The sequence below is a fragment of the Engystomops pustulosus genome, chromosome 3 (assembly GCF_040894005.1).
Source record: "Engystomops pustulosus chromosome 3, aEngPut4.maternal, whole genome shotgun sequence".
NCBI classification, from domain to species: Eukaryota; Metazoa; Chordata; class Amphibia; order Anura; family Leptodactylidae; genus Engystomops; species Engystomops pustulosus.
In genome coordinates this window covers 98,378,835-98,400,274 of record NC_092413.1, presented here as the reverse complement: position 1 = coordinate 98,400,274, position 21,440 = coordinate 98,378,835, and the positions used below count along the sequence as shown (strand labels likewise).

At 42.0% G+C, this 21,440-nt stretch overlaps 1 protein-coding gene across 21 annotated transcripts in view; it reads right to left on the bottom strand.

Annotated features, from left to right (window-relative positions):
- Nucleotides 1–17,963, bottom strand: part of PTPRK (protein tyrosine phosphatase receptor type K) — a 233,579-nt gene extending 215,616 nt beyond the window's left edge. For all 21 annotated transcript variants that reach the window (XM_072141567.1, XM_072141570.1, XM_072141572.1 and 18 more), the window contains exon 1: nucleotides 17,828–17,963. In XM_072141567.1, the coding sequence (XP_071997668.1) occupies nucleotides 17,828–17,915 (88 nt within the window). In that variant the 5' untranslated portion in view covers nucleotides 17,916–17,963. The remainder of the gene's footprint in view (nucleotides 1–17,827) is intronic.
- Nucleotides 17,964–21,440: the final 3,477 nt, after the last annotated feature.

Below are 21,440 nucleotides of genomic sequence, written 5' to 3'. Positions count from 1 at the left end.
AAGGTTTTAAACAAACAATATAACTTGTAAGCTAACCTGTATACTACACGCGGTGTTGGGAAGTATCAATTCCCAAAAAGTACATTATATTACTTCAGCACCATTAAGCCAAATGTCACTAAATGAGAAACTCGGCTGAAGTTATCTGCCTGCCAACACAAATCAGTCTTCCAAAGGGCAATCTTACATATTATATGCAGTAGTTGGAAAAAGAAATCTTGCAGAAGACCAGTTTAGGTCCTTATGAAATGATGCATACAATATAAAGACCACAGGGTTTATATTATTCCAATGTCTTCTTGGCGACCATAATCATAAAAAGTCATACGTAACACAGCAGCATCGGGAGCATTTACTGGACATACAAATATGTAGAAAAATTGACTACGGAACCCTTTAAAAGAACAACTTTATATAGACCTTTAGATGTGGGCCTTTGGGTAATCCTATAATCTTAATTACAGCATTTACAACTTTTTAGTTAGGGGTGATGGATGCTTCCAACATCCCTTTAAGTTGTCACACCTTTAAAAAAGGCTTTCATTATGATCTTAATTTACCACAACTCACCTCATACTCAGGTTCCCACATGTCTATAACTACCTTTCAATCTATCCAACGTATCATAACTGCAATACCTTTCAATAAAGTGATCAAAGATTTGCAGAAAACATGTTGTGGAATAAAAGTTGATGCACATGAGGATTAAAAAGATTATATAGACATGTAACCATGATCAACCTCCTGCATTGGCCAGAGGGGCGCAAAACAGATGTGGAAGACCAGGTGGGCATGAAAAGCTGATTTCAGAGAGAAAATAAATATGTAGCATTACATACTGCATCACTTAAACTTTTTGAATAGATCCTTTGGCTTTATACAGTAAAAAAAAATTGTTATCTAATATATAAAGCGGGGTGGGTGTGTGTGTCGGCTATAGGATACTTCACTGTTGCATTTACAATCACCAAATTTTGCACAGCCCCTCTTTGTGAGTCAGTGAACGTCAGAGTAGGTTTTGATCCAAAAAGAATATGATATTAATTTATTAATATAATATGAAATAAATATGAGCACTGAGCTTTGATTGGGTGACAGAGGCAGTGACAGAAAATATTTTTTGTTAACCAATTCTATTTTATTATAGATAACAGCAGTAATTAACTATCCTGGGCAGCGCCGGGAGCTACAGCTAGTACTGTATATGATAAATATACAGAAAAGTTACATTTAATGAATACCAGCTTCTTTGAATAATCTCCAATTGCAGCATGCACAACAACATCAAGATATCGGAGTGATTCAAGATAGTACAGGGTGGATGCCAAAGGAATCTGAAGCTTTGCTGACTGCAGCTGTTAAAGGGGCTGTCTGGACATTGAAAAACGTGGCTGCTTTCTTCTAAAAACACACCTGTCCATGGTTAGTGCTAGAAATGCAGCTCAGCTATATAGAGATGAAGGGAGCTTCATAGCAATAACCACACACTACCAAAGCTCGGACATGGTTTTTGGAACAAAAACATTTCTGTGTTTCAACCATTAAAGGGGTTTTCTCACAAACAAAAGTTAGGCCCTATCCACAGGATAGGGCCTAACTTGGTGATCAGTGGGGGTCTCAGTGATGAAACCCCCATAGATCCCGAAAAATCAGTCGGACCTCTTGTTGCTCTGTCAGACAAATGGAGAAGACGGCCGCACATAACCGTTTTGCTCCATTAAGCGGAGTATGGTGGGGGTCCAATCGTTGAACATGTGGATTAGGTGGTTCTAATAGTGCTGAATGAGGTTAAGGCTTGGGGAATTGGGAAGTTCTACAAACCACTCATGAATAATTATGCCAGTATGAAGTGTTGCACTGTCCCATCACCAAGTCTACTTGATCAGCATAAATATGAAATCTACCTCTGGAAAGTAATCTGACTAGCAGTGAAAATATTCCTCAGACCATAACACCACTGCCACCAATTTGAAAACATCCAACTAGGGTTGCTGGCCATTTCCTCTCTGAGGTTTTATGCTAGAAATATGAATGTCCATCTGTTTATGGGAGCTTTAATGTGACTAAATATGGTAACCCTTGCCAGTAACTCAAGTCAAAAGATATAACCCCCTGTAAATTATTTAGGTCTGGGAGCCCAATGGGTAGTTTGTTAATTGTGTGGGCTGCAACAATGTAACATTCCAACATCTAAATACTTTTTTGTGACTGGCTATACCTTAAAAGGACATCTACCACCAGGATAAGAAGTGCAAACCACTTACATACTGGTGTGCGTCACCTCTGACAGGATCTGCTCTTCTTTTAGCTTTTTATTAACTTTTTTTTAATAAATGTTTTTAAAAAATTCTATAATGGAGTCTGAGAGGCTCAAGGTTACATTGACATCTATGGAGCCTGAAGCCCCTCATGTTCATTTGCATAATTTGTAAGCTTTTTATACTTTCTAAATACAAGGTCTTAAGTAGCTAAAACAGAAGAACCCGACAGAGGAGGCATAAGGCTACATTCACACGACCGTGAGCGGGATGGACGCAATAGTTCACCGTACTGTTCCGTAGCCGAAAATGATTAAGCATGCTCCATCTTTGTCCATATTTACGGGCGTGTGGCATTATTTTCATTGGAGAGGGGAGGCGTCACCCTTCCTCGGTTCTAGGGAGCCTCACGTATGTTCGCCCGGCTACGTTCAGGCGGGCATACATTTGTGTAAATGCAGCCATAACCTGCATGGAAGGGTGCTTGATTTACCATCCTTCATCCTGGTGGTAGGTGTCCTTTATGTCAGCAGTTGGTGGTGGGCATATTGATGTGACTCCTAATAATGCACCTAATGTTTTAGCGGTGTTTTTTAAATCTTAGAAGATTAATACATCTAAAAGACGCCAGTGATAAATAATCTTAAAACAGAAGAAAGAAAAGTTATCTGCATCCAAACTCAGTCCCTTCTAATACATTCTTAGCCGTCAAAAGCATGGTAGGGTTTTATTGGTTTCAAAGCTGGAAGGAGCACCGAAAGTACCCTCTCTGGCATTTGACATCAGCACAAAGGACACTAAAATTGGCTCCCACAAGTCATTTTTGTTAAGTGGTGATTATTTCAGTGTGGATAGTTTAAGCTCAAAGAGAATTATGAGCTGAATGATTAGAGAATAAATAAAAAGGCAATCAAATCTTTCATGTGACCTTTAAAGCTTAGATTCCGCAAAAAATGATTTGTCTTTGTAATCCCAGACTAAAATTATTTGCCCCCCAAAGAGTACAAGATGAACATTAGAATACATGAGCCAATAACTAATTATTAAATATCTGGCTTCATCAATATAAGTTAGACTATGGCTTAGTTACTTTTGTGTACCACTGGGAATGTTAACAGCATGCTCAAGGACTAGAAGATAACTTTTAGGACAGGTTATCACTATGTTACTACAAGCTTCAGGTGACTGAAGGGGCCATTGCACTGCAGCAAGTAGCCAAATCCCTTCTCAGTATGACACAGTGCAGTCTGACCTTTAGCACAGGTGGAGTCTGGGAATATGAGCAGGACAGAGCTGCAATATCGGGAATAGCAACAACATTATGTTTTTTTTAATGATTATATTCATTGTTTAACATTTTTTGTTTTCTATATGAATTTCAGGAAGATAAATATCCTAATTACCCGACTATGAAAACAGAAATATGAATAATTCTGGTAGCTCATCTACAGTGTGATTGCAGACTACTTGTTGTCCAGTCCTTGTGTAAATATGCATAAACCAAAAATAAAAGATGCATAAAGTTAACATTAGCCCAGGAAGGCTGGAAACTATTCAGGCACACCCATTATTTTATCAAAAGGTAGGGCGTTAGGAGAGGGGCCAGTCTTTTGTCACCAGGTTTTATGAGATGTGTAACACTATGCCACACATGGGCGTTCCTCTAGCAGATGAATGCATCTGTAATGCAGGGTGTATACACAAGAACAGCCAGGTCATTAATCAGAACATAAAACAGATGAGTCACAAGGAGAGCTTTGTGACTGGAAGAAAGGAAAGAATTGTTCAATGCATTGGTAACAGGTAAGCCAAGTCAGCAGTGTACCGCCACAAGTCAACAAAGCACTCGCTGCCTGCCAACCGATCCTATTTTAACGGTTTGCCAAAAATGCAGAACAACTTTTTTTTTAATTTAAAGAGCGATATAATGGCTTGTTTTCCGTGGGACAAAATGTATTTTCTAATGGAAGCTTTTTTATTCTATGTGGAATCTGGGGAAAAAAAAAAAATATTCAACCTGCAAATGCACCCTTTTTCCTTGTTTTCACAGCTTTCACTTTGTGGTCCAAATAAGTTATTTATTCTGTTTGGTTCATTCCTATCATGGAATTTAGATCATTTCTTGAATGTGTCGGAATAGATGTAAGCATATAGAAATGAAACTGAGTCATAAGAGGGCAGCATAAACTTTTAATGTAATGCACCATTGTAAACCCTGTATGAAGAAAGTTTAAGGGCCGACCCCTCTCCATTCCCAGTAGGTCCGCTGTATTATAAGCCATTCAAAATGTCAGAATAAGCACATTTTCACTACCCATACAAATTTAATTTTAAGTGATCAAAAATGTTATATAAATTTGGTAATAAATTAAAATTAAATAAATTAAAATTAAAGTAAAACATTGAAAAAAATTTAAAATAAAAAAAAAAAAAAGTACAGGCAAGTTGAATTTATATGCAAGTCGGAACTGTATATTTTATAATTGTAACCCCTGCCAAATTTTGGATTTTATGTTGGATTGTCATAAGAACCAGGATTAACAGTAAGGCTTAAATGCAGACAACTTTGATAACTATGATAGCTGGTTAGCCCAAGGATAAAGTACAGTAATTTTACAATATCCAGAGGTCCGTTTGTAACTAGGGGTCGTCTGTAAGTCAGCGGTTTTAAGTAGGGGACCACCTGTAACGTGTCAGCAGATGAAGATAGTGGCAAAAAAAATTTTAAAAAAAGATGACATTTTTATTATAACAAAACTAAGACAAATGTATTGGCATTATTTTCCAGCTTCCCAGTACATTTCATTGAATATTAAATGCCACTAGGAGTTACAAAGAAAATCCTCAATACAGCTCTAGCATCATCATCATGGAAGAACAATGAAGCTGATATAAATTGCAATGGTTGTATTGTTATCATAAACTATGGCAATATTAAACACATTAAACCACTTTGAACAATGTTACAGATATTATACAGAAACAAATCCAGCTTTTCCAATAACCCAAGCCTGTTTTCAACAGGCGACTAGATGTGCCAAGGATTAACTCCGAGCTCATTTGCCTGCTAACATCGCCTGGGCCTAGGTTTTACCTCGCCAAGTACATTTTTTTTTAAGCTTTTCAGTTCTGTCAAACACATCTTAAATGCACACTCTGAAATCTAAATATCTCATCTCTCAGCCTTTGCCAAAGTAGACTCTCAGAGGAGTATCTCGTGCCAAGAAAATGAATAATACCTAAAGCACTGTGCAAAAATTATAGAGGTCAATTTTGTTGCATAAATTCACTGTCACATCAGTAAAGAGCGTGTCAAACAATGTTTTAAAGGTGCATCATATTTTTATAAATGCTACAAATTAGGTTATGAGAAGAGATTGTTAAAACATATTGTGATACTTTGTTCACACGATGAAAAAAAAAGTGTTGGAAAAATAGACATAGTTAGGTCCCTTGCACACAAATATGTGCCCTGGCTAGAACCCGTGCGAGCACATGGCTGGATGGAGGAGGGGTAAGCACTTCTCACCCCTCCCCTCTACATAGAAAGAAGAGAACCTGCCCCGCTCATTTACAGTGTGGTGAGACAGATGTATAAAAAGTGTCCTAAGGTCAGACAGTGCAGAGTTAGACAGTTTTATTCTGCACCAGTTTCATAGAAGTGTCTAATGCTGGATGATAAATCTGGTGCAGTATAAGACTGTCTAGTCATACTCTGCAACTCCAATTAGTTGGCTTACTTTACGCCAGAAAATTGGGACATAAATATGTCGAGTTTTCAGCATTTCTGGAGCACGGACTTTTTTTGGCGCAAGGTCACATCCCCTGTTGTCAGGCTAGCCATAGGAGAGCCATAAAACTTTCTGAAACCCCTTTATAAATGTGGTGCAGACAGTTTTTTAGTGTTAACTACGACAAACTGTCATGGACAGATTAATAAATCTCCCCCACTGGGTTCCATAGATCTCCATGGGGGCCGAGATACCGCCGCAAATTGTGCAGACCTGTCACCACCCACCTATGTGATTGAGTGCATGAGGTCTAGGAAGTCAAGGCAACATGGCAATTTTTTAAAAAAACGACGATATGACAAAAAAAAAAAAAAAAAAAAAAAAAAACACATGATATTTCTGACTTGCAAGCCAGGAATTACAATTATTTCGCCCTCACCACCTGCCAAGTGGACGTGCCGGGTTGCCAAGTGGGCCGATGCAGGGTTTTCTTACCCATCACCTTAGCTATAATCTGCGTCTGTTCTGGCAAAAATTATAGTGCAATTCAATACCAGGGAGGGCAGAGCCTCCTAATACGTATATTACTAAAATGCATAAAAAAGACCAGTCACTAAAAATTTAGACCAATGCACAAAAGAGGAAAATCTAAGAGATCAACTTGGCAGTCCTACTCATTGATACCAACCCCTTCCCCATATGAATGTGTATACAGAGAGGACCAACACAAAACTATTCCCCAATCTGCTTAGCTTCTCCTGCTCTAAGACACGCTGAAGGTTGCATGCCTTTCATATAAAACTACTTTGAGCCAGTGATAAAAGTGGACTCATAAGAGCTCTAAATATGACAATGCTGTAAGGACACAACAGGAGGAATCCTCTTCTGGTTTATAAACACTTGTATAGAAATAATAATCTTTAAATAGAGCCTTAATTCTGTAGCGCAACTGGGAAGTGGCATGTAATGCTTCATGGAAGTGCAGTCTTTACATGTCATTCATGCAAGGCAGTAAAACATTTTGCATCCTCCCTTCCAGAAGTTTAGACCTATAAAACTCTAGCCGACAAGCCCGTGGACTTGGTAGAGGACACCGCAATAGTTGTTTTCATGACGAAACTAGCTTTATGTCTCATCATTACTGATGTGATTATATAGTTACACCTCAGCATTATAGAACATGCAAAGCAAAAGCTTTATAAGAAAATTCTCAAAAAACATTAAGAGATCACACTTGAGGTAAAGTAGCCCTTTTCTTGCTATTCCACAATAGTGTAAAAAGCACATGAGAACATAATGAACAAGTCTTAAAAAACAGTGCTCTATGGAGCTGTTGAGAGAACTGATGAAATGATGACAATTAGGAAGCATTGGGATGTACATGTCACACTGCACAAAACAAAAGGACATCACACTGGCAAAGATTTATACATTCACAAAGCTTCCACTTACCACCCCGTATTTAGCTTGTCAATGGGGCACATGCATCAGTTGTTTGGCTGCCGCTTTTTCAAGTTTCCTGAAGTTGGCCTACTTAATCATTGCAATGTATCTTAAGTTTTTCCCTTTGTCATACATGTGATGAGTTGCCTGTTTAGTCTCACTTTTGCGTCTTTTTGTGGTGTGCAACTTTTTAGTCGCAAATAGTAGCTCCCAAAATTAAAGGGAACCTGTCACCAGAAGACCCATTTTTAGCACTCCTCCAGTCTCCACAGAGCATAGTACATACACTGCCAAAGTGTTTTTGTATTAAAAATAGGTTTTACAGAAAAAAAGATATGTTATATTGTACCTTTCATTAGCATCTGCTGTGTGGCTAGACACTCGTCCACTGGGAGTGGCTGGAAAGGAGCAGTTTCCCCCCCCCACCCTTGGGAAACAGCTTCTCCATGTGTCCTTTTCAAATATATGAAAACACCCATCACTGGGGACTTAAATTGTCCTATCCTTGCACCTTATAAGAGCCCAAAAGTCTCACAAGATGAACAAATATCTGGGCTACAGAGATAAATCAGTCACACTGCATTATCATTCTATTGAGGTGATTTATCAGAAGTGTGTGACAGCAAAACTGTTCCAAGTGCTCATGGCAACCAACCAAAATCCAGCTTGCTTTTTCCCACACCTGTTTATAAACTAATCCGAGCTCAGCTTTCAGTTGTCATGGGAAACACATTTCTGCTTTCAGACACTTCTGATAAATATTCCCCTATGATTCTCTCCAGGAGAATCCCTGAAAGAGTTGGGCCAAACTTAAATGTTAAAGGGAACCTGTCATCAGGAGCCCTTTTTCTGGCTCCCCATGTTCCCATAGAGAATAGTGTACACTTTACCAAAGAGTTTTTATAGTAAAACTGGGTTTTTCTGAAAAGTTACATCAAGTACCAAGCCACTACAAGTCTGATTCCCAAACCAGATCTAACTTGACAAAGGTCGAAATGAACGAAATGTCATAACTTCTGATCTGTTCCATATATTCCTACCTTTTCCTGCATTATGGTTAGGACTACACTATGTGAAACAATCTCTGAAATAAAATAGAAAGAATATCTTTGTGTGTTCCTTTTTAACCCCTTAACGACTTGGCCTTTTTTAGTTTTTTCACTTCCATTTTCACTTCCCACCTTCAAAAATCTATAACTTTTTTATTTTTCCACATAAAGAGCTCTGTTATGGCTTATTTTCTGCGTAACAAATTGCACTTCGTAGTGACGGTATTCAATATTCCATGGCGCATACTGGGAAGCGGGAAAAAAATTCCAAATGCAGTGAAAATGGTGAAAAAACACATTTGCGACACTTTCTTGTGTGCTTGGATTTTACAGCTTTCACTGTGTGCCACAAATGACAGGTCTACTTTATTCTTTGGGTCGGTACGATCACGTGGATACCAAATTTGTATAGGTTTTATAATGTTTTGATACATTTAAAAAAATTAAAACCTCCTGTACAAATTTTTTTTTTTTTTTTTATTTTGCCATCTTCTGACGGCAATAACTTTTTCATACTTTGGTGTATGGAGCTGTGCGTGGTGTCTTTTTTGCGACTTTTGATGGCGTTTTCATTGCTATCATTTTTAGGACTGTGCGACCTTTTGATCACTTTTTATTAATTTTTTTATATTTTCCAAAATGGCAAAAAAATGTCATTTTTGACTTTGGACGCTATTTTCCGTTACGAGGTTAAACGCAGTGAAAATCCGTAATTATATTTTGATAGAGCGGACATTTTTGGACGCGGCGATACCTAATGTGTTTATGATTTTTACTGTTTATTAATATTAATATCAGTTCTAGGGAAAGGGGGGTGATTAGAATTTTTAGGTTTTTTTATTATAATTTTTTTTTTTAAACTTTTTTTTACTTTTACTTTTACTATTTTTCAGACTCCCTAGGGTACTTTAACCCTAGGTTGTCTGATCGATCCTACCATATACTGCGCCATACTAGTACTGCGCGTGTCGGGAGGGGTTAAATGGACAAAGGAAGTGGTACAGTCATATCAATGGCTTAGTGATGTTTATGAAAGGTAGTCAGGGTTGGATAACCCGTTTTAAGTGATTACAGGGAGAACAAATGCAAGTGGCTATAACTACAGCTGTAGAAGAATATGACTGTATGTTGACACAAGTTGTAAGGTAGGAATGACTCTTAAAGGGGCTGGCCACTAAAACTTTACTAGGGTAAGAAGAAGACCCCAAAAGTGTCAGCAATACTGTACTTATTACTGTAAATTCTTGAGTGAGCAGTGGTTGGATTGGTGTACAGATGTGCTTGGCATGCCCCTCCAACCCCTACTACGAGAGTGGTTATGACTGAGTGTGCATACAGTAATGACTTCCCAGTCCCCACCAAACCCTGCAAGCAGAACAGTCCCGAGTCCTGCTGGCCATGGCTAACATGACTCTTGGCAACAGAGAAAGTTGGCCAGGGTAAGTACAATATGGGTGACCCTATTAGTGTCTTTTACTTACCCATATAAAAATTTCTTGTTAGTGACAATCCCCTTTAAAGACTTGATCTAGGCAAAATTCATCATGATAAACCAGAGACAATTACTCATAGATGCAGGCACCTTGACTGTGGTAATCTTATATTTGTTATCCATGGCCTCCTTACACCTAAAATAAACTTTTAAAAGTATGCTAATGAGTCTAAGGGGTTTTCCACTTTTCAGAATGAGCAGAACATATGTCACCCAACTACCTGCTCTCTACCTGCGGGGAGACCCGCTCTGCTCATTGTTACAGTTAGTGAAAAAACATCACTCGGGCTCTGAAAACACCCCCCAGAGGCCCTCTGGCTCATTAGCATAATTTGAAAGCTAATTTTAGAACATAGGAGGCCATGGATAACAAATTTAAGCAGATTAACAGTCATTGTGCCTTCATATATGAGTAAGACATGTTGTCCACAAGTCAGTTTGTTGTCCACAGTCGTGCAACTAGCATTATGTGTGTTTGTGGGAACATCCGGCTGAAACCTGAAGTAAACAGACATGCTGAGTTCAGTTCCGGTTTAGAAGTGCTTGACCCAAACTTTCAGCCAGCTCGCTGCACGCATTAAACTCATTTGTGAGCAATAGGCCTAAGTTTCCCTGGTTTATCATGCTTGATTTTGATGGTATATTATCTTGAAGTCCTTAGGGTTCAAATGGCATGAGTTGTTTTCTCCTCAATCCCTCCTCCTCACTCAGGGAGCATGGGAGAAGCTGAGGGAGGGGTAGAGAGGGCCATAACTGAGAAGGAGGGATGGAAGACAGCCTGTGCCATTTGAATTGCCCCCCTCCCCCACCACCCGAAACCCATCACACGCTGCTGGCAGGGAGACGGGTAATATAAAACATGTCTGAGGCTATTGGAATCCTTGTAAAGCATGGCTGGACCATTGTACAATCTCTTTTACCTTTTTGTCACACCCTTTATCCTCATAGACTGTAAGCTCTTGCGAGCAGGGCCCTCACTCCTATTGTTCCATATGAATGTTTGTACTCTAATGTAATATTATATTTGTTATGTCCCTTATGATTTGTAAAGCACTATATAAAGATTATTATTATAATAGTATTTGTGATATCTACTTAGTCACCCTAAAAATCTGGATAACATTCGCCATTACAAAAGTTTTAGCTAAAGAAGAAAAACTGTTCCAAAAGTACATGGCAACTTTTATCTATGAGAGATCACCAAAACTGCCAGCAAGGGCACAACCAATTACATCCAGGGCACCAGGTTTTTGACAGTGAAATGCAATTATGCAGCTTCACAAAAACTCAGAGCAAAGTCTATATATAAAGGAGATTTTGTCACAGTAAGTGGTAACACAATACATGAAGCTCTTAGTTTCATGTACATATGTAGAATAGCTACTACTATTTACAAAGACAAATGTGTTACATGTGCAATGGGACAGCAGGCAGTAACTTATTACAGTATTACTGTCAAGGACAACTTTAGCTCTACTACATCTGTATATGAAGAACAGGAAGTCAGAGGGTTTACAATTCAGATTTGACACATTCTCTGCTACAAGATCTTCTCTTACTCAAACTTTCAATTAAGTGGCAAACACTTATCCGAGCTCAATAAAGCCGCACAAGATCGGTGCAGACATCAATAGCGCACTTCACAGCTCTACCTCTACAACAGTCTGCAGGATAAGCAGAAGCGCATAGTCACAATATTGATCCGATCCAGGGATAGTTAAGAAGAGGATCTTCACTGTAAACATAAACCGATACATATATAGAAATGAACCCACATCTCCAGGGAAAACAACACATTTATGTATAAACCACAAAGGGCACCAGCAATACGGGCATCATTGCATATCTGCTCTCTGCCATCAGCCATTTAAGGCATATTACAATCCCATAGATGTGAACAATCTCTTTGGATGAATTGGAAATCTCAAACTTGATAAACAGCGCCACTCTTCCATCTGGCTGCATGTGGTATTGTAACTAACAAGACACTAACCAACAGTTACTGATCACTGATTTCTATTATGCTATTATGTACTAGTGACCCCAAACATGTATGACTTACACCAAGTACTTTTTCAATTTCTGAGAATTGAATACCACCAGACACAGTCCAGAGTTATAAATTCTGTTTTTGCCTCCCTTCAAAGAAATGAACATGTGGTCTTTATCTCAAAGAGGGATAATCGATTTTGTATTTTCCCAATATCCTACTAAAAGGAACACAATATTCATAAGTTTCCAATTTCCAGGTCACAGCATTAACATATTAGAAGCTGAATGGGGGGGGGGGGTACTCTAAATCCTGGAGAAAAACCTAGATGATGAGTAATGGACAATCCCACACAGTGTGAAAGCCAATTATTTTTTTCCTTCCTTAAGGAACTTAACCCTAATGCTTTATTTTCATGGCCATACCTGCGCACTACTCACAGGGAAGGCTCAGTCCTTTGTTGTAGCAGCTTCCTACAATCTCTGCATGGAGGCAGTGTGAGCTCACAAACCGCCAGCGTCTCTCTACAGCCAAGCCTTTATTTCTTCTACTGCTGGAAGGAAGATGTGAGCTAGCTGCTAATCGAATGTTTCAGCTGAGCTATAAGTTTTCGGTCGACTTTTTGATCACTACAGGAGAACTTTCAGAGAGAAGCAATTATTCGAAAATTGCCAACTCACCTACTTGTCTGCCTGTGAACTAGCAGCCATCACTATTGCCTTAATGTCACAGCCAGATATTCCTAGCACTACTAAAAGACTAGAAGTGACAGTGCTGACTTCTCTAAGGGGTTCATTATATAAGGAGTTTACCAAATCCCTGCCCTAGCCCAAAGACACCCAGGACTCTGCACATCTGACCCACACTAAAGCAACAAGTCAAAGCTAAGTAAAGTGATCCTTCTACAGGTGGGGGAGGGGGCGAGATTCCTCTCTACTTCCTGCAAAGCTCCAGTCTGGGAGAGGAGGAGGAGGGGGAGGTATAAACAACTTGTAGACACAGTCATGAACTCTCACACAGGTCTTCTGAGGGCTGCACATACAAAACTCCTCCCTGCAAAGTATACACTGCAGAAGTCATGTGATCCCAGGGCCCGAGCTCACAGACAAAGGGCAGAAGTGTATCCGTGTATATGCAGGGTATATAGATAATCACTTATACTGAACACACACTATAGCCTTCATGTAGGGTATACACATCTGCTTAAAACATACTATTCACACACACTATAGCCTTCATGTGGGGTATACACATCTGCTTATAACATACTGTATATACACTATAGCCTTCATGTGGGGTATACACAATCTGCTTACAACATACTATACACACACACACACTAATGCCTTCATGTGGGGTATAAACATCTACTTACAAAATACTATTCACACACTATAGCCTTCATGTGGGGTATACACATCTGCTTATAACATACTGTATATACACTATAGCCTTCATGTGGGGTATACACAATCTGCTTACAACATACTATACACACACACTAATGCCTTCATGTGGGGTATAAACATCTACTTACAAAATACTATTCACACACTATAGCCTTCATGTGGGGTATACACATCTGCTTATAACATACTGTATATACACTATAGCCTTCATGTGGGGTATACACATCTGCTTATAACATACTGTATATACACTATAGCCTTCATGTGGGGTATACACATCTGCTTATAACATACTGTATATACACTATAGCCTTCATGTGGGGTATACACAATCTGCTTACAACATACTATACACACACACTAATGCCTTCATGTGGGGTATAAACATCTACTTACAAAATACTATTCACACACTATAGCCTTCATGTGGGGTATACACATCTGCTTATAACATACTGTATATACACTATAGCCTTCATGTGGGGTATACACATCTGCTTATAACATACTGTATATACACTATAGCCTTCATGTGATGTATACACATCTGCTTACAAAATACTATTCACACATACTATAGCCTTCATGTGAGGTATACACAATCTGCTTACAAAATACTATTCACACATACTATAGCCTCCATGTGGGGTATATACATAGTTTCTTATATTATGCACACAAACACACACACACACACACACACACCCCATCTCCTTACAACATACTATACATACACAGACACACTATAGCCTTCCTGTGGGGTATACACATATACTTACAACATACTATTCACACACTATAGACTTCATGTGGGGTATACGCATATACTTACAACATACTGTATATACAATGTAGCCTTCATGTTGGTTATACACATAGCTACTTACAACATACTGTATACACAATATAGCCTTCAAGTAGGGTATATACATAGCTACTTACCACAGAATACTGTATATAAACACACTATAGCATTCATGCGAGGTATATACATAGTTAGGTACCACAACATAAATGTGTAGCCTTCATGTGTGGTATACATAACTACTTATCCTAAATACAGTATATATGCTAAACCATTCATGTGCGGCAAGCAAAGCTACTTACCCTAATTATGTATACTATATCCATTAACTGGTGCATACAACTACTTGTCACTAGGACTAAATATTCAATAACTACTTCATGTGGGGTATACATAGCTCCTTACCCAAAGTACTGTAGCTACAATAAAAACTTCATGTGGAGTATCAAGAGCTACATACCCAGAGTATATATTGCTGCTTAGAAAATAAAAATACCAAATTCTTCATGAGAGGTAATGTATATAGATTCCAGCTTTTACATAGGGTATAAATACATAGTTTAGTCTTCATGTGACATATACATTGCTACTTACTACAAAGTATATACACTGTAGCCTTACTATGGCGTATACACAGCTACACTGGGAGACAAAGGACAAGGCTGTCAGGTATGCAAGGTCGGGGCAAGCTGTGGCTCCGTATAGACAACCTATACACTGCAGTCTTAATGTAACCCTGGTCTAACAAAGAGCAGGAGATGGCAGATAGGATCTAACCCCGGGACACAGCCCTGCCAGGATACAGAACTATACACTGCAACTTCCATGTATGTGGTGCATACTTCAGCTGGTATACACACAGCACATGCAAGTGAGGTATACAGGGCAGCCTCCAGCTGGTATACACACAGCACATGCAAGTGAGGTATACAGGGCAGCCTCCAGCTGGTATACACACAGCACATGCAAGTGAGGTATACAGGGAAGCCTCCAGCTGGCATACACACAGCACACAGGTATACAGTGCAGCCTCCGGCTGGCATACACACAGCACATACGAGTATACAGGGCAGCCTCCGGCTGGCATACACACAGCACATACAGGTATACAGGGCAGCCTCCGGCTGGCATACACACAGCACATACAGGTATACAGGGCAGCCTCCGGCTGGCATACACACAGCACATACAGGTATACAGGGCAGCCTCCGGCTGGCATACACACAGCACATACAGGTATACAGGGCAGCCTCCGGCTGGCATACACACAGCACATACAGGTATACAGGGCAGCCTCCGGCTGGCATACACACAGCACATACAGGTATACAGGGCAGCCTCCGGCTGGCATACACACAGCACATACAGGTATACAGGGCAGCCTCCGGCTGGCATACACACAGCACATACAGGTATACAGGGCAGCCTCCGGCTGGCATACACACAGCACATACAGGTATACAGGGCAGCCTCCGGCTGGCATACACACAGCACATACAGGTATACAGGGCAGCCTCCGGCTGGCATACACACAGCACATACAGGTATACAGGGCAGCCTCCGGCTGGCATACACACAGCACATACAGGTATACAGGGCAGCCTCCGGCTGGCATACACACAGCACATACAGGTATACAGGGCAGCCTCCGGCTGGCATACACACAGCACATACAGGTATACAGGGCAGCCTCCGGCTGGCATACACACAGCACATACAGGTATACAGGGCAGCCTCCGGCTGGCATACACACAGCACATACAGGTATACAGGGCAGCCTCCGGCTGGCATACACACAGCACATACAGGTATACAGGGCAGCCTCCGGCTGGCATACACACAGCACATACAGGTATACAGGGCAGCCTCCGGCTGGCATACACACAGCACATACAGGTATACAGGGCAGCCTCCGGCTGGCATACACACAGCACATACAGGTATACAGGGCAGCCTCCGGCTGGCATACACACAGCACATACAGGTATACAGGGCAGCCTCCGGCTGGCATACACACAGCACATACAGGTATACAGGGCAGCCTCCGGCTGGCATACACACAGCACATACAGGTATACAGGGCAGCCTCCGGCTGGCATACACACAGCACATACAGGTATACAGGGCAGCCTCCGGCTGGCATACACACAGCACATACAGGTATACAGGGCAGCCTCCGGCTGGCATACACACAGCACATACAGGTATACAGGGCAGCCTCCGGCTGGCATACACACAGCACATACAGGTATACAGGGCAGCCTCCGGCTGGCATACACACAGCACATACAGGTATACAGGGCAGCCTCCGGCTGGCATACACACAGCACATACAGGTATACAGGGCAGCCTCCGGCTGGCATACACACAGCACATACAGGTATACAGGGCAGCCTCCGGCTGGCATACACACAGCACATACAGGTATACAGGGCAGCCTCCGGCTGGCATACACACAGCACATACAGGTATACAGGGCAGCCTCCGGCTGGCATACACACAGCACATACAGGTATACAGGGCAGCCTCCGGCTGGCATACACACAGCACATACAGGTATACAGGGCAGCCTCCGGCTGGCATACACACAGCACATACAGGTATACAGGGCAGCCTCCGGCTGGCATACACACAGCACATACAGGTATACAGGGCAGCCTCCGGCTGGCATACACACAGCACATACAGGTATACAGGGCAGCCTCCGGCTGGCATACACACAGCACATACAGGTATACAGGGCAGCCTCCGGCTGGCATACACACAGCACATACAGGTATACAGGGCAGCCTCCGGCTGGCATACACACAGCACATACAGGTATACAGGGCAGCCTCCGGCTGGCATACACACAGCACATACAGGTATACAGGGCAGCCTCCGGCTGGCATACACACAGCACATACAGGTATACAGGGCAGCCTCCGGCTGGCATACACACAGCACATACAGGTATACAGGGCAGCCTCCGGCTGGCATACACACAGCACATACAGGTATACAGGGCAGCCTCCGGCTGGCATACACACAGCACATACAGGTATACAGGGCAGCCTCCGGCTGGCATACACACAGCACATACAGGTATACTGGGCAGCCTCCGGCTGGCATACACACAGCACATACAGGTATACTGGGCAGCCTCCGGCTGGTATACACACAGCACATACAGGTATACTGGGCAGCCTCCGGCTGGTATACACACAGCACATACAGGTATACTGGGCAGCCTCCGGCTGGTATACACACAGCACATACAGGTATACAGGGCAGCCTCCGGCTGGTATACACACAGCACATACAAGTATACAGGGCAGCCTCCGGCTGGTATACACACAGCACATACAAGTATACAGGGCAGCCTCCGGCTGGTATACACACAGCACATACAAGTATACAGGGCAGCCTCCGGCTGGTATACACACAGCACATACGAGTATACAGGGCAGCCTCCGTTTGGTATACAAACAATACATACGAGTAAAGTATCCACTGCCGCTCCGGTGTGGGCTACTCACTACCTGGAGGGTTCTGGTAGCCACAGGACCCCCCACCAGGGTGACACGACGTACTCCGCCGTCGCTCGCCCAGTAAAGTTTGTGGAAGCGGCCGTATCACGGATAGAGTAGCGGGGAAGTTTATACACTCACCTGCAGACAACTGTCCGCGGATCGATGCCAGCAGTGCGGGGGCGCCGAGCAGCACAAGCAGCAGTCCCAGGTACACGCCGCCGGCCATGCTCGCCACAAGTTTCTCAGGTGAAGCTGAACACTAGTAATCCTCAGGGCTTCCCGCGGTCCTGTACAGCTCCGAGCAGCAGATCACAGCAGGGGCTCGGCAGCCCGCTCTCCAGCAGCCGCTCCGCACTCCGGCACCTCCATGCTCAGCGGTTCCTAGCACTCCCTTGTCCAGAGTTACTTTCAGGGGCTCGGCTGGGGGAAGAGGAGGAGGAGGCAGCCCTGACGTCACCCTGCTCTGCCAAACTAACCCCGCTCGGGAATGTGGATCCCTGGGGACGAACACAGCGCCTCCTACTGGAGCATAAAGTGCGAGGAACAGCGGCGGAAACCGGAGCTGTCCATCCAGCTACTGCCGGGAGAGCAGCTCACCTCCAGCGGATACCTGCAAAGGAGGAGGCTGCGGGAGGGAGGGGCTGCAGGTCAGGTACCATCATCGGTGCCACCGGACCAGGCACTGGACCCGCACTGCCACGGGGTGCTCTGTATATCCCAGCCCTGCTCCTGTGCAAAGTATACGGAGCTAGTGCACACACAGTGAAACCTCTACAAATGACCGCTCATTCGCGATGACCTCCTTCCTAAAAGTCCGAAATGTTTCCCCATTATATATGGATGCTGTCATCCTATGAGCAGGCCGACCCATTAAAAAACAATATTTCTGTGTGCAAATGGATGGTCTTCTCAAAGAGGTTTCACTGTAAGTATATATATAATATTTCCCATTATATATAATATATATATCTATATATATATCCCATCACTGTATGGTAAGTTTAAATTCATCCCAACACTGCACAGGTAAATAAATAGTATACAGAAGGTACTGAACATATATACCAGCACTGCTACTGCACATAGTATACAGAGGTACTGAACATATATACCAGCACAGCTACTGTACATAGTGTAAAGAAGTACTGTGTATACATCTCAGCACTTTTACTGCACATAGTATACAGAGGTACTGTATATACATGTCAGCACTTTTACTGCACATAGTATACAGAGGTACTGTATATACATGTCAGCACTTTTACTGCACATAGTATACAGAGGTACTGTATATACATCTCAGCACTTTTACTGCACATAATATACAGAGGTACTGTAGATACATCTCAGCACTTTTACTGCACATAGTATACAGAGGTACTGTATATACATCTCAGCACTTTTACTGCACATGGTATACTGAGGTATTGTGTATACATCTCAGCACTTTTACTGCACATAGTATACAGAGGTACTGTGTATACATCTCAGCACTTTTACTGCACATAGTATACAGAGGTACTGTATATATATGTCAGCACTTTTACTGCACATAGTATACAGAGGTACTGTATATACATGTCAGTAATTTTACTACACACAGTATACAGAGGTACTGTATATACATGTCAGTACTTTTACTGCACACAGTATACAGAAGTACTGTATATACATCTCAGCACTTTTACTGCACATAGTATACAGAGGTACTGTGTATACATCTCAGCACTTTTACTGCACATAGTATACAGAGGTACTGTATATACATCTCAGCACTTTTACTGCACATAGTATACAGAGGTACTGTATATACATGTCAGCACTTTTACTGCACACAGTATACAGAGGTACTGTATATACATGTCAGTACTTTTACTGCACATAGTATACAGAGGTACTGTATATACATGTCAGCACTTTTACTGCACATAGTATACAGAGGTACTGTATATACATCTCAGCACTGTATATTCATCCTAACACTGCTGTACATATGATATAGGATTACTTTATATACATCTCAGTACATAGTAACGGAGGGTACTGTCAATATTTACCAGGACTACTACTGTACATAGTATACAGGGGTACTGTATATGAATCTTAGCACTACAGCTGTATATATTATATATGGTTACTTTATATCCATCCTGTAAATTGTATACAGAGGATACTGAGCATATATGCCAGCACTGCTACTGCACATAGTATTTAGGGCTACTGTATATTCATCTTAACACTTCTGTAAATATTATATAAGATTACTTTATATACATCCCAGTAAATAGTATACCGAGGGTTCATTAATAACAGCACTGCAGCTCAGCTTATTATAATGGTATTTCTGTATATAAAGCTGTGTATGGGGGAGACTTATCAAGCTGTCTAAGTTTAAGAATGTGCTTAGTTGCCCATGACAACCAATTACAGCTCAGCTTTACCATGAATATTTTAAAGGGGTGCTGTAATTGGTTGCCATGGGCAACTTAGCACTTTCTTAAACTTAGACAGCTTGATAAATTTCCCCCTATGTCTGTGCGTGTGTGTATGTATATCAGCTAAAGGAATCTGTACCATTGCATTTATAAAAAAACAAATTTTACACAGCCCCTCTCTGTGACTCAAGGAACGTCATATACTAGATTTTGAGATAAAATTTTACCCTGCGCTTTTCAAACTTATTTACTTATTTACACTTATTTACCACCATATACAGGAGCCATTGTCTGCTGCTGCTGTGGCAGTTGGAAGCTGAGGCGTGATTGGTTGCTATTCTGCCACAGGTCATTAATATGAGCTCTGAGCTTTGATTGGTTACTATAGGCAACTATCTGGTTACTATCTGGTTTGCAGCCAGATCCTGTTGCAGTGAGCTCTGCAGATTTTTGTGGCAGATAACCTTTAAAAGAAGCATCACAAAAGCGAGTGTGTGAGCTTGGCGGCGAGTGTGCATTGATCTGAAGTGTGTGCAGTGTCTTAAGTGTGACTTAGGTTTAAGGGACTTAAGTTTGAGGGGCTTTAACAGGTAACTGCTGTATTTTGTGTGACTTTGACTGTAGATTCTTCTTTCTGTGCATATTTCTATTGTAATCCCCATTAGAATAATGGACTCCATAAGTGGCATTGCTACACGGTGTACATCCTGTGCCATGTATGCTTTCCTTGAACAGCCGTTCGAGGGGGAATACTGCTGTGTGGGGTGTGTGAAAATTGCTCATCTGGAAGCCCAGATTCTGGATCTAAATGAGCAAGTTTCAAGGCTGCGGGCAATTGATAATATGGAACGAAGTTTGCTGCTCCTGGAGCACAAACTCTCTGGGGAAGATGGGTGTGGGGAGGGAAGTATGGAGGTGCAGAGTGATGGGGCAGCTAGTTGGGTAACATGTAGAAGGCGGGGTAGAGGGAAGAGTTGTAGGGAGTCTAGTCCTGATCTGGTGCACCCCAATAAGTTTGCCAGGCTGGCGGATGAGGGGGATATCAGCTCTGGGGTAGCAATGCTGCAGAAAGACGTGGCCGCTAGCAACCAGGGGAATGTCTGCTCCAGTAAGAAGGGTAATGGAAGCACAGGCAAGGTCAGACAGGTGCTGGTAGTGGGAGATTCGATTATTAGGGGAACACACAGGGCAATCTGTCACAAAGACCGTGCATACCGAACAGTGTGTTGTTTGCCGGGTGCTCGGGTTCGGCATGTTGCGGATCGGGTTGACGGATTACTGGGAGGGGCTGGTGAGGAACCAGCGGTCATGGTCCA